This window comes from Danio rerio, chromosome 10 (genome assembly GCF_052040795.2).
Source record: "Danio rerio strain M-AB ecotype USA chromosome 10, GRCz13ab, whole genome shotgun sequence".
NCBI lineage: Eukaryota > Metazoa > Chordata > Actinopteri > Cypriniformes > Danionidae > Danio > Danio rerio.
Genome location: NC_141030.1, coordinates 6,620,001 through 6,635,433, shown reverse-complemented (window position 1 = coordinate 6,635,433; position 15,433 = coordinate 6,620,001). Strand labels below are relative to the sequence as shown.

Below are 15,433 nucleotides of genomic sequence, written 5' to 3'. Positions count from 1 at the left end.
TCAGGACAGGCATCTGATGTTAATATATATAAAAGTGATCATACATGAAACCCCTGGGATCAGGACAGGTATCTGATGTTCCTGTATATAATATAAAAGTGATCATACATGAAACCCCTGGGATCAGGACAGGTATTTGATGTTAATATATATAAAAGTGATCATACATGAAACACCTGGGATCAGGACAGGTATTTGATGTTACTGTATATAATATAAAAGTGATCATACATGAAACCCCTGGGATCAGGACAGGTATCTGATGTTACTGTATATAATATAAAAGTGATCATACATGAAACCCCTGGGATCAGGACAGGTATTTGATGGTAATACATATAAAAGTGATCATACATGAAACCCCTGGGATCAGGACAGGTATCCGATGTTACTGTATATAATATAAAAGTGATCATACATGAAACACCTGGGATCAGCACAGGTATTTGATGTTACTGTATATAATATAAAAGTGATCATACATGAAACCCCTGGGATCAGGACAGGTATTTGATGTTAATATATATAAAAGTGATCATACATGAAACCCCTGGGATCAGGACAGGTATTTGATGGTAATACATATAAAAGTGATCATACATGAAACCCCTGGGATCAAGACAGGTATTTGATGGTAATACATATAAAAGTGATCATACATGAAACCCCTGGGATCAGGACAGGTATCCGATGTTACTGTATATAATATAAAAGTGGTCATACATGAAACCCCTGGGATCAAGACAGGTATTTGATGGTAATACATATAAAAGTGATCATACATGAAACCCCTGGGATCAGGACAGGTATCCGATGTTACTGTATATAATATAAAAGTGGTCATACATGAAACCCCTGGGATCAGGACAGGTATTTGATGTTAATATATATAAAAGTGATCATACATGAAACCCCTGGGATCAGGACAGGTATCTGATGTTACTGTATATAAAAGTGATCATACATGAAACACCTGGGATCAGGACAGGTATCTGATGTTCCTGTATATAATATAAAAGTGATCATACATGAAACACCTGGGATCAGGACAGGTATTTGATGGTAATACATATAAAAGTGATCATACATGAAACCCCTGGGATCAGGACAGGTATCCGATGTTACTGTATATAATATAAAAGTGATCATACATGAAACCCCTGGGATCAGGACAGGTATCCGATGTTACTGTATATAATATAAAAGTGATCATACATGAAACACCTGGGATCAGGACAGGTATTTGATGTTACTGTATATAATATAAAAGTGATCATACATGAAACCCCTGGGATCAGGACAGGTATCTGATGTTACTGTATATAATATAAAAGTGGTCATACATGAAACCCCTGGGATCAGGACAGGTATTTGATGTTAATATATATAAAAGTGATCATACATGAAACACCTGGGATCAGGACAGGTATTTGATGTTACTGTATATAATATAAAAGTGATCATACATGAAACCCCTGGGATCAGGACAGGTATCTGATGTTACTGTATATAATATAAAAGTGATCATACATGAAACACCTGGGATCAGGACAGGTATTTGATGTTAATATATATAAAAGTGATCATACATGAAACCCCTGGGATCAAGACAGGTATTTGATGGTAATACATATAAAAGTGATCATACATGAAACCCCTGGGATCAGGACAGGTATCCGATGTTACTGTATATAATATAAAAGTGGTCATACATGAAACCCCTGGGATCAGGACAGGTATTTGATGTTAATATATATAAAAGTGATCATACATGAAACACCTGGGATCAGGACAGGTATCTGATGTTACTGTATATAATATAAAAGTGATCATACATGAAACACCTGGGATCAGGACAGGTATTTGATGTTAATATATATAAAAGTGATCATACATGAAACACCTGGGATCAGGACAGGTATTTGATGTTAATATATATAAAAGTGATCATACATGAAACACCTGGGATCAGGACAGGTATCCGATGTTCCTGTATATAATATAAAAGTGGTCATACATGAAACCCCTGGGATCAGGACAGGTATTTGATGGTAATACATATAAAAGTGATCATACATGAAACCCCTGGGATCAGGACAGGTATCTGATGTTACTGTATATAATATAAAAGTGATCATACATGAAACACCTGGGATCAGGACAGGTATCCGATGTTACTGTATATAATATAAAAGTGGTCATACATGAAACCCCTGGGATCAGGACAGGCATCTGATGTTAATATATATAAAAGTGATCATACATGAAACCCCTGGGATCAGGACAGGTATCTGATGTTCCTGTATATAATATAAAAGTGATCATACATGAAACCCCTGGGATCAGGACAGGTATTTGATGTTAATATATATAAAAGTGATCATACATGAAACACCTGGGATCAGGACAGGTATTTGATGTTACTGTATATAATATAAAAGTGATAATACATGAAACCCCTGGGATCAGGACAGGTATTTGATGGTAATACATATAAAAGTGATCATACATGAAACCCCTGGGATCAGGACAGGTATCCGATGTTACTGTATATAATATAAAAGTGATCATACATGAAACACCTGGGATCAGGACAGGTATTTGATGTTACTGTATATAATATAAAAGTGATCATACATGAAACCCCTGGGATCAGGACAGGTATTTGATGTTAATATATATAAAAGTGATCATACATGAAACCCCTGGGATCAGGACAGGTATTTGATGGTAATACATATAAAAGTGATCATACATGAAACCCCTGGGATCAAGACAGGTATTTGATGGTAATACATATAAAAGTGATCATACATGAAACCCCTGGGATCAGGACAGGTATCCGATGTTACTGTATATAATATAAAAGTGGTCATACATGAAACCCCTGGGATCAGGACAGGTATTTGATGTTAATATATATAAAAGTGATCATACATGAAACCCCTGGGATCAGGACAGGTATCTGATGTTACTGTATATAAAAGTGATCATACATGAAACACCTGGGATCAGGACAGGTATCTGATGTTCCTGTATATAATATAAAAGTGATCATACATGAAACACCTGGGATCAGGACAGGTATTTGATGGTAATACATATAAAAGTGATCATACATGAAACCCCTGGGATCAGGACAGGTATCCGATGTTACTGTATATAATATAAAAGTGGTCATACATGAAACCCCTGGGATCAGGACAGGTATTTGATGTTAATATATATAAAAGTGATCATACATGAAACACCTGGGATCAGGACAGGTATTTGATGTTACTGTATATAATATAAAAGTGATCATACATGAAACCCCTGGGATCAGGACAGGTATCTGATGTTACTGTATATAATATAAAAGTGATCATACATGAAACACCTGGGATCAGGACAGGTATTTGATGTTAATATATATAAAAGTGATCATACATGAAACCCCTGGGATCAAGACAGGTATTTGATGGTAATACATATAAAAGTGATCATACATGAAACCCCTGGGATCAGGACAGGTATCCGATGTTACTGTATATAATATAAAAGTGGTCATACATGAAACCCCTGGGATCAGGACAGGTATTTGATGTTAATATATATAAAAGTGATCATACATGAAACACCTGGGATCAGGACAGGTATCTGATGTTACTGTATATAATATAAAAGTGATCATACATGAAACACCTGGGATCAGGACAGGTATTTGATGTTAATATATATAAAAGTGATCATACATGAAACACCTGGGATCAGGACAGGTATTTGATGTTAATATATATAAAAGTGATCATACATGAAACACCTGGGATCAGGACAGGTATCCGATGTTCCTGTATATAATATAAAAGTGGTCATACATGAAACCCCTGGGATCAGGACAGGTATTTGATGGTAATACATATAAAAGTGATCATACATGAAACCCCTGGGATCAGGACAGGTATCTGATGTTACTGTATATAATATAAAAGTGATCATACATGAAACACCTGGGATCAGGACAGGTATCTGATGTTACTGTATATAATATAAAAGTGATCATACATGAAACACCTGGGATCAGGACAGGTATTTGATGTTAATATATATAAAAGTGATCATACATGAAACACCTGGGATCAGGACAGGTATCCGATGTTCCTGTATATAATATAAAAGTGGTCATACATGAAACCCCTGGGATCAGGACAGGTATTTGATGGTAATACATATAAAAGTGATCATACATGAAACCCCTGGGATCAAGACAGGTATTTGATGGTAATACATATAAAAGTGATCATACATGAAACACCTGGGATCAAGACAGGTATCTGATGTTACTGTATATAATATAAAAGTGGTCATACATGAAACCCCTGGGATCAGGACAGGTATTTGATGGTAATACATATAAAAGTGATCATACATGAAACCCCTGGGATCAAGACAGGTATTTGATGGTAATACATATAAAAGTGATCATACATGAAACACCTGGGATCAAGACAGGTATCTGATGTTACTGTATATAATATAAAAGTGATCATACATGAAACACCTGGGATCAAGACAGGTATCTGATGTTACTGTATATAATATAAAAGTGATCATACATGAAACACCTGGGATCAAGACAGGTATCTGATGTTACTGTATATAATATAAAAGTGATCATACATGAAACACCTGGGATCAAAACAGGTATCTGATGTTACTGTATATAATATAAAAGTGATCATACATGAAACACCTGGGATCAAAACAGGTATCTGATGTTACTGTATATAATATAAAAGTGATCATACATGAAACCCCTGGGATCAGGACAGGTATTTGATGTTAATATATATAAAAGTGATCATACATGAAACCCCTGGGATCAAGACAGGTCTCTGATGTTCCTGTATATAATATAAAAGTGATCATACATGAAACCCCTGGGATCAAAACAGGTATCTGATGTTACTGTATATAATATAAAAGTGATCATACATGAAACCCCTGGGATCAGGACAGGTATTTGATGTTAATATATATAAAAGTGATCATACATGAAACCCCTGGGATCAAGACAGGTCTCTGATGTTCCTGTATATAATATAAAAGTGATCATACATGAAACCCCTGGGATCAAGACAGGTATTTGATGGTAATACATATAAAAGCGATCATACATGAAACCCCTGAGATCAGGACAGGTATCTGATGTTACTGTATATAATGTATAAAGTATTTGACACAAAAGCCCTGGGATACATGAGGACAGGTATCTTAAGTTATAACAGTATTAATGTAATCTGAGAGGTATCTTAAGTTAATTTGTTTAATATAACATACACTGACTTCACATGAAACACCTGCGATCAGGACAGCTATTTTGTACTGCATAAAAAAGGTATTGGACACGAAACCCCTGCGAATACGTACAGGTATCTGAATCAAACGGCTGTTTTCACAATCTGCGCATGATCCGTGACCTATGCAAATTCACAGATAGGCCACGCCCATCAGATGACGTAGTAGCGGTTACGCTGTACTGAAACCCCTGGAAAAAAGTGCCTGCCGGACGCTGACTACTGTAAACACTCGCGGAGGCCTAAAGGGGTAGTTCACTCAAAATTAAAACTCTGCATTATTTACTCATGGTGTACTTGTCAAAAAAAGTCTGGCCTCCTTCTTTCTTCCGTTGAACACAGATAGTATTATGAAATAAGCTAAACACGTGTTACCATTGACTTGTATAGTAGACTATTTGTATTTTTCTACAATGGAAGTTAATGGTTACAGGTGTACAGCTTTCTTCAAAATGTCTTCCTTAGTGCTCAAGAGTAACTTTTGAAAACCTTTTATTATTAGTCGAAAAAGTAGAAAAAATTACTAAAAATTAGTAGAAAAAATATTATTTGTAGCAACAGTAGTTATACAGTTTGTTGTCCTATGGGTCATACTTTTAAATAAGCATAACCAGAAAATTAACTTACTTTCTTCTAAGGCATGTAGGTCAAAGATGAAAAGGAGATTTTGTGATCCTGGATTAACATCCATGTTGATCCTGGAAAATCATTTCTGTTAGAAAATTTAGTCTATACCTATTCCCTACCCTTAAACTCAACTAATGTAAATTATTCCTAAAATCAGATAGGAATAATAGTAGGATAACAATCATGTAGAAGTGCATAAATCTAACCGTGATCCTAAATTAACATAAACAGTAAATTTATCCCTTAATTCTGATTGTCTAATTGGAATGCTGTTTCAGGATCAACATTAATCTAGGAACTTATGCACATGCACATGAAACACAAATGCTGTTTGAATCGAAATCCTCTAAAGCAGTGCTTCTCAACTGGTGGGTCGCGACCCAAATTTTCAGTGAGTGGTCAAAACAACAACAAAAGTTTAATTTATTTTGCTTATACTGGACTTTTATTTTGAAATGCGTGCGCGACAAACCTACCGTTTGACATGTGAAATTTCATTTAATTTTAGCAACAAATATATCGAAGCGCAAGTGCAACCTCGAATATGTAAAGTATGGACTTACATATTTTGACGACAAAAAAAGACGTAAAGCCTCAGTGTGTCATATGTATTGAGGTGCTCTCACAAGAGAGCACGAAAACTTCTATATTAAAACGACATGTACAATCCAGACAACATGTTTTATTAACAGTTCAGTTTAGTTCATGGTAACTGAACCTTTCCTTACCCTAACCACTGTTAACGGTATTTGTCGTTTTTCATTTGTAATATTGTTATAATTTGATACATTTTGTTAAATGACAGCAATAAAATATTGTTTATTTGTAAGTCTTGGTGATTTTCTTATGATTTATCTGTCACTACTTGCGTTTGTTAACAAATAAATACAAATTAATTATAATTTCTAAAATTGCATTATAGTTCCTAAAAATTTGGGTCGCGACCTGATGACCATGTAAAAATGTGGGTCCCATGGCCAAACCATTTGAGAACCCCTGCTCTAAAGGATTGTTAGTCTGCATTATTTAGGGCAACCAGAGCCGGGAACACTTCCCAAAATACATTATAATTTAAACGGCATCTGCACCTATGTTTTTTTTCCGCCAAGGTTTCCATAATCCTGGACCAGGCCGTATCCTGTGAGACCCCAGTGACAGACGAGTCCTCGCATTGATTCTGTAGGGCCAGCCTGTTCACCAGCTGGTGACCATTCCCACCTGCAACTTCTTCACGATGGACGTCCAGCGCTCTTCACAATGCCGAGACCACAGCTCTGCACAAGACGTTTGGCCATAGAAGAAATGGTCGTGCCCAATTGAGCCTGGTTTCTCTAGAGGTTTTTTAATCCTTTACTTTCGCCAATTGGTGAAGTTATGTTCCTCGCCGCTGTCGCCACTGTCTTGCATGGTTCGGGACTTGTGAAGCTACGCATTGATGGATTTGAACTCTCAGCATTGAATATTAAACCTCACTGAACTGAACTGAACTTCAACACTGAAAACTGAACTAACACTGTTTCAATTTACTATAATCTTTCATGTGAAGCAGCTTTGACACAATCTACATTGTAAAAGCACTATAGAAATGAAGATCAATTGAAGTGAATGCCCAATTTCCTCAAAAGAATCCAGGGAAACACAAAAGAGTGGGAGTTGTAGGGTATGACAGTACTGATGTTGTGATGCAGGTGGATCTAGTCCTGTGTTCTGAGTCCCAGACTGTCCTATCAGGTTCTGATTGTCCTTTTCTCTGACCCTCAGACACTATAAGCGGTCCTGTGTGCTGTTCCCCAGACTGTGTTCTAATCTAACTGGTTCTATCTGTCATTTGAATGTTAAATAAAATATTTTAAATGAAATTGGTGTATTTGATTTTGTTCAGAGTTACTTTTAAGTGTTTAGAAAAAAATGTGCTTAACTGACCAATCCTCAATCCACAATTGACTAGTCCGACATTAGTTCTGAAATGTGTGGCTGTCAGGATTCTAACTCTTAAAACATTTGTAATGGTAGTTTCAATGTGGAAAAAGTAATGGGTTCACTTTACCCCTTTGACTTCTCTAGTCTGTATCAGTTTACCTTTAAACCGGGGTAAAGAGAGACACAAGATTACTTTTTATTTAAACATTTATATTTTCAATGAACAATATCCTGAATGTAGTCTGATAAATTCCATTACTAGTAGGAAACATTCTGAATTAATGAGACATGTACATTTTGCTTATTTGTAATTTTAGCTCGCTTAAGGGGAGCAAATGTAAAAAGGTTTCACTTTACCCCACTCTCCCTATTACTGGGGCTGAAGAAAAACTCAACAGCAGAGGCCTTCAATCCTTCTCTGACCCACTGTTCAGTTTATTTCCAACCTGCTTCAGAGTTTTTCAGATGATCCTTCATCAGCTTCAGGTGTGTTTGATTATACATGGAGCTAAACTAAAAAAATCACCCAAGAAATTTAAATTGATTACATTTTACTCTTCCTGAAGTGGTTCCAAACTTATTTTCTTCTACTTCCATTACACACAAAAGTAGTTATTTTGTAAAACGTTGGTAACTATTTCCCTATCCAACGTTTTTCTAAATATCTTCTTTTGTGTTCAACAGAAAAAAAGAAACTCTTAACAGGTTTGGAACAAGTGATGGGTGAATAAACGATAGCAGATTTTTTTGTTGCGAGTGTAATATCCCTTCAAACGCAATGCGGTTACCAAGTGGCCAATAGAGGGAGCTATAATAAAAGGTAAGCATTTTGGGCCACAAAACCTCATTCAATCCCGACACCTACTTCACAGACTACTCCAAGGCTGCTCCAGAAGTTATCCTGTCCTCATATATAGACATAGCCTACACAGTAGTCAACATTTGAAGTGGATCAAATCCTTTCATCAAAGTTGTCCAAAACTATACAACACCCATTCATGGATAATTTCAAACACATTTTCAAAATTTGAATTCTGTGTGTGTGTGTGTGTGTGTGCACAAAAACATTTCAGAAATATTAGAACCTTACAAAGCAATTCATTATCAAACATTAAAACATGATATATATATATAGCCCCCCCCCCCCCCCCCCCCCCAACGACAAAGTCCAGTATTTGACCCCTATTTTAACAACCAAATACCAAATATGAAATATGTCTTAAAAGTGTTTATGGCCGTGAGGGACAAATATATGACTGTCAACACCTCAAAAAATGTGTTTTGGTGTTTGTGACCCTTTAAGACCCCGTAGACACCCTGTATTGAGAGACATAACTAGTTTTTCCAACACAATTTACCCCAAAAGTTACCCCATAAATGACCGGTTAGCATTCAAACAAATAAACGAGTCAAAATTATGATTTCAAAAATCGAGTTTTAATCAAACAGCTCAAACATTTGCATAGGATACATAAATGAGTGATGCGTTAAAAATCGCTGGAAATGTTTAAAAATGTGTGCAAGAATGACCAAAAGCTGGTTCTTTACCTATATCCCTTTCATATACTTCATTTACCAAATTACATTGTTTTGTCCTAGGATTTTCTACATGGTTAAACAAAGAGGACACTTTTAAACGACGTAAAAATGATTTCCCCAATTAATAACAAAGTCATTGCATTCCTTCACATAGATAAAGAAAAAAAAAACGGCATAACTTTAAATTTGTATATCATCGCCTTGAGTAGTGTGACTGATACAAGCTCTTAAAGGGGAAATGAAGCACTCAGTCAAATTTTGTACTTGGGATTCGACTTTAGGGAAAATATATTAAACAAACCAGATTAATGTAATCATTTAGAAGAAAATAACATGTTAGATCTAGATCTAGGGCACAACCATCTTGGAATATCTCTGTGTCTGACGTCACGGGATTGGTCCCCTTCACTCAGATGAACAGATACTGTGAAAGAAAAGCACTGCAAAGCTTAATTTAACCCATTGTGTGAAGTTATAGACGTGGAGTGGGTGCAAATACAAGCATTAGATGTATGTCTCCTATATAAATATATATTTATTCTATATTTCTTTTTTTTCCTTTTAATTACAGATCATTTGATGCGCTTTGGTCCACTCTCTGTATTACGCTGTCTGAATGCCTGTATGGGTTTTAACCAGGTCCAGTGCTGACGTAATGGAGCGGGTACTTTCACTTTTCATTTCTACAGCTTCACCTCTGCTCATGTTCAAACCAAACTAAGGTCTGCGCGATTTTCACACGGCAGGTTTTTTATCCTTCATACATGTTGAGAGATTGAGTTGATCGACTTGAAAAGGATGAAACATGTCTTGACAATCCACATAGACGTGACTCAGTAAAGCAAAGTCATACATCATTTTTATTGTTGCATTAGTCTGAATCAAAATCCCCTAATAAGGCAGTGCTGGAGCAGCATGAGAGAGTTATATTAACAAAAGAAAAATATACATCTGAAGACACTTAAATGCTTGTGTTTGTTGTATTTGCACCAGCTTTGCGATACACGTCCACAACTTCATGCATTGGGTTAAATTAGACTGTCCAGTCTTTGTGTTCAGTCCGTTACAATCATGGTTGAAATCCAGACAGGCAGTCAGGCAGCGTAATTCAGAGAGTGAATCAAATGGTCGGTAATTAAATGGGGGAAAAAAGAAAAATAGAATAAATATAGATATTTTAAATTAGACCCACATCTGTTGCTTGTATTTGTACAACTTCACGCATTGGGTAAAATTAGGCTTTGCAGTCTCCGTGTTCAGTTTTTTACTTCCACTGTATCTGTTCATCTGAGGGAATGGAACCAACCCAGTCAGACACAGCGATATTCCAAGATGGCGGAGCCATAAGTTTAAAAGCTATAGTAAAACATGCCATTTTCTTCTAAATGGTTACATTAAACAGGTTTGTTTAATGTATTTTGATTAAAGTGGAATCCAATATACAAAATAATGTAAACTTGACTGAATGCTTCATTTCCCCTATAAAAGGCAATTCACAGATTTGGTCAGCTACATCAGACAGAAGAAAGATTAGTCAAAAAAACAAAGGTTCCATCATACACTCCTAATCACTATTATAATCACATTAAAATTGGATCCATGTCTGTATATAGCAAATGTATTTCGTAAATTACTTTTGGAGCTTCCCTGTTGGTGGTACATGAGATCCACATGGATGACGTAAATGACATTTTGCATCTAAAAAAAGCTATGTTCACAAAAAGGCCACAAGATTGCAGCACTGCAGACTGAAACATTCGTTTTAGAGGCGATCTTAGCCAAAAATACAATCACAAGTTGTGCTTTTTTTTTGGTAGACATCAATGAAAAAGCTTAAAAACGGTAATCTCAAAAGTGTAACTATTGTGCAAAAACCTTTCCTGTATATTTTTGTTATGCTTTAAAGGATAGTTCACGGATAAATTAACATTTTTACTCAACCTTTACTTGTTCCAAAGCCTTTATTAGTAACCCTTTTTTTTTTTCGTGTGTTAAACAGAAGACATTTCGAAATATGCTGAAAATCTGTAGCATGTGTTTTTACTACTATGACAGTCGATAGTTACAGGTTTTCATGCCTTCTTCAAAGTATCTTCTTTGGTTTGGAACCACTTATGAGGCATTAAATAATGAGCACACTTTAATTTATTGTGTGAGCTATCCCTTAAAATCCAAAGTTGTCAATTTCAGCATTTAATTCATCAGTTGAGGTCAAAAAAGCTGCTGGCTGACTTTGGAGAAAACAACACTTGTAGTAAACATCATGTTCATTATAAACGAAACCTTGGACTGATTACAAACTATTCTAAATAAATGTTAATTATGCTCACTGCTGGCTTTGCTACGGTTACAAGACGTTATTTGCATTGGGCTGTTTGGGAACAAACTGGCGAGTGTGTGACTATAAGACATTCATTTCTCAAAGCGAAGAACTGACGCTCCAGGCCTCGATGGAGAGCTCAGTGTGCTGGAAGACTTCATCCTTATAGATTGTTGAGCTCCAGAAGGGTCTGGTCCAGCACTTGGTGCATGTTCAGATTCTCCTCTTTAGCCTGGGCTACTTTCTCTGTTGAAATAAAAACAAAAAGAGACTTGGTGAGTCAGGGGCTGTATCTGAATTCACCCATATACTTTTAAATAATGCACTGTTTGAGGGAGCAGCCATTTGAAGTGATGTCCAAAACCACAAGCGGACTCAATTGATACCATTTGATATGAAGAAACAGAACAAACTGAGACAAACTAAATGCAGAACATGTTCACATGACAAAATCGGGCCCGAATCTGATTTCTTTTTTGTCCACATGTCAATCAGATCTGTTTTTGACTTGACAGTGTGAACAGCCCAAACCGCATGGAATCTGATTTGTGCCACTTTTATAGTATTAAATCAGACACAGACCTGATGTTTTGCAATGCAAATGCTGTGTGAACAGTTATGTAGGATTTCATGTGACTTACATAATCATTGAGCGACATGTCTCACCATTCTGTGCTGCAAACCTTATCTACTCCTCAGCAGCACAGCAGAATGGCACACAGTGCAATTACTTTACCACAGAAAGTTGGTTGTTCTGTTTGAAAGGCAAAACTGGTGCTTGTTAACCAATCTGGTGAACCTTTTTTAAATGAAAGTGCCAGGTTTTGTACAGTACTGTACGTTAGGCATGGGACAGTAACCTTTAAGGTATACATTTTAGGGTATATTTTAAAACCGCAAAATTTCTAAAATACCATTCCTACGGTATGTGTAGGATTATCTGCTTTTTTTTTGCTTTTAGGAAAACAGTATCTCTTGCAGAAAATATATCCAAAGACGCCATTTTAAATTGTAAAAAAAATCTGTTTTTGAAATAATCGAAGACAGCAGAAGTCAATGATTCATTTGAATTATTTAGCCTGACATGTTTACTGCACTCTAAAACAGGGGTTCCCAAACTTTTCAGGCCACGACCCCCAAAATGACAATGCCAGTGACTTGTGACCCAAAATATCCTCTACAGTGGTTATAAATACAGATACCTTGCATGCAATGGCACACACACACCAATGGACCCAAGTCTATTCTTCTTTTAATTTTTATTTTATGTATGAGAGCTGTAAATAGGCCACAAAGTTTAACCAGGTGTTCTGAAATCTGCTGCATCTGACGCTATTGCTGTGTCTTTAATATAATGCAATTACCCCAGGGGTTGCAATCCAATAGAAGTAGTAACTATAAGCTACTATAGTAACTATATATGGTATAAACGACAATTTTTTTCTCTTCAGAAGGTTATGGATAAAATATGGTAATTCTTATGGTTTAATAAAAATAAATAGATTTTTGGAAACCACCAGACGACCCCCCTTCATTGTCCCGCGACCCCTCGGGGGGTCCCGACCCCCACTTTGAGGACCATTGCTCTAAAAAATACCTCAAGAGCTCTGTTACCACTACATAGTTTAATACATTGTTGTAAAAATTCTAAATTGCTGATTGGATTAAAACGTTTAAGTTGTCAGAATAATTTTATTAAATTTTCACAACAGGAAAATATTGATAATTTAAAAAAAAAAAATGCGGCTAATTTAAAAGGTAAATATGTTTGTCAATTAGTTTGAAACTATATTTAACTTGCAGCAAGCCAAAGAAATTGGGTTGATAACTTTCAAAGCTCCTCCCCCATTGAACAAGCAAGAAGTCCCAAGAAATCAGAGTTTTATTTTGTTTCCAAATCAATTCTCTCCATTCCACTGCAGTGTTAACTACTCCTGGTAAATACAGTTGATATTAGCAGTGCTTTTTTCTTGCTTTATAAGAATACACAAGAACTTGAGGAGGACCTTGAAAGGTAACTGATGACACTTGCCATCATTGGTGATGAGTTTCCTTTGGAATTGAACTAAAAGATGGAAACTATCATGGTTAAAGGCATGAGAATCCTAAATAGAATGGATATCTCAAGGCGCTGTGCTCTGCTGATGGGCATAATATATGCTCTGAATCTAAGCTACCTCAAGGAACTTAAATATACTTGTGAAGTTTCTCAATCTTGATGGATTACAGCCCAGTGCAAAAGTAATGTGTCTCAAGAACATTATTTTCTAAAGTTTCTACTTATTTCAGAGTAGATTTTTAAATTTTATATATAAAAAAAAAAAACTAATAAATTATTTGAGTACCCAACCTAGAAAAATGGAGTTTATGCAATATAAAAATTTCTCTGTTTGAAGAGAAAAAGTTAATTTGGCTAATATAAAAAAGTTTATTGTCTGAACTTTATTTTGTTAGATTGTAACTTTATGTATTTTGCCAGTAGATGTGATGGGATGAGTTCAAACTAAGCCTCAGAATGAGGTAGAAAGGTCATGCAAGTCAGTGGTTTTCAATCTTGGTCCCTGCAGTCCCCCAATACGCATATTTTGACTGTTTCTCTTATCACTTCAGAGGTTTTGTCCATAAGTGCCCAGCGAAAAGCACATCACAGGATAATTGGCCAAAGACCCTTTTCACATTTCCAGGTTTCTCAGTAGCGGATGGCGTCATGATTTGGAAAACTTAGAGCGCAGTGAATCGGAGAGTACAACAAATATTTTTTTTTAACAACCTGATTTGTTGAAATAAAAGAAAAACTTCACAATGGTATTATCAAGACTTTCAGAAAAAGGGGAAAAAATTGAGTGAGACTAATAAAAGCAGTCAGGAGAGAGAATAATATCAAATTTACTCTCAGCTCCATAGACGCTGCATTATAAACACCTCACATAACTGGTTATTTGTTTTTTTTGTAATTTGACGCAGAGATGATAAAATACATAAATAAATGCATATAAATGTATAAATGTAAATGCACAGTACAGTTACGTTCTTATTGCCACATTAGATCGTTATAATAACATGATATCGTTGCCTTCAGTAATTTCTTGAAGATAAATGCCAAAAAATAACACAACTGGAATAACTACAGCAGTCGTGATTGTCTGCTCTTATATGAAGCAAGAGATCGCGATGACATATGATGACGTGTTCATCATGGTGCTGTAGTGCTGTCCCAACTCTTAGGGGTAAATTTTGAAGGGGTAGGGGACAAAAATAAAATTGGGCCTAAGTATTACATTATTTACTAACCAGTTATTTCAGTATAGTTGGTGTTTTTTTACGATCATTCAGAATGAGTTAGTAAATTATTAATAAACTATTCAAATTAACATTTATAATTCTTATTATTCAGGCATATACTCATAGTTAATTTGTATGTTAATAAAGGCTTTAACTCAACTTCATGCAGTTCTGTGACCTAATCTAAAGTGAGGACAATTAATGCTTTATAAATACCTTATTAATGACAAATAAATGCTCAGTTATATTCTAAACAGGAAAAACAAAAAAAATTATTTTATTAATTTCTATTCATTTGAAGATAAACAAACGAAACTGTATCAAACAAAAATAAACCTTCGCAACCTTATCTAAAACAAAATTACTGTACAGTTTAAACTTTGCTAAATAACATTGAAATGTAGTGTCA

At 35.6% G+C, this 15,433-nt stretch overlaps 2 protein-coding genes across 9 annotated transcripts in view; both read right to left on the bottom strand.

Moving 5' to 3' along the window:
* tln1 (talin 1) overlaps positions 1 to 15,433 on the bottom strand; it is a 1,269,505-nt gene that overhangs the window by 1,000,222 nt on the left and 253,850 nt on the right. The gene's annotated exons all lie outside the window — the stretch shown is intronic.
* Positions 9,299 to 15,433, bottom strand: part of tpm2 (tropomyosin 2 (beta)) — a 60,464-nt gene continuing 54,329 nt past the window's right edge. For 4 of the 8 annotated variants that reach the window (XR_015500305.1, XR_015500304.1, XR_015500313.1 and 1 more), the window contains 2 exons: positions 10,920 to 11,988; positions 9,299 to 9,668 (listed from right to left, as the gene is read on the bottom strand). Coding sequence is in view for 4 of the 8 variants with exons in the window: in XM_087269228.1 (XP_087125354.1) it covers positions 11,906 to 11,988 (83 nt within the window). In the remaining 4 variants the exon portion in view is untranslated. Of the gene's footprint in view, positions 11,989 to 15,433 lie in introns of all 8 variants that reach the window. The other 4 variants (XM_087269228.1, XM_087269226.1, XM_087269231.1 and 1 more) reach the window with 1 other exon arrangement.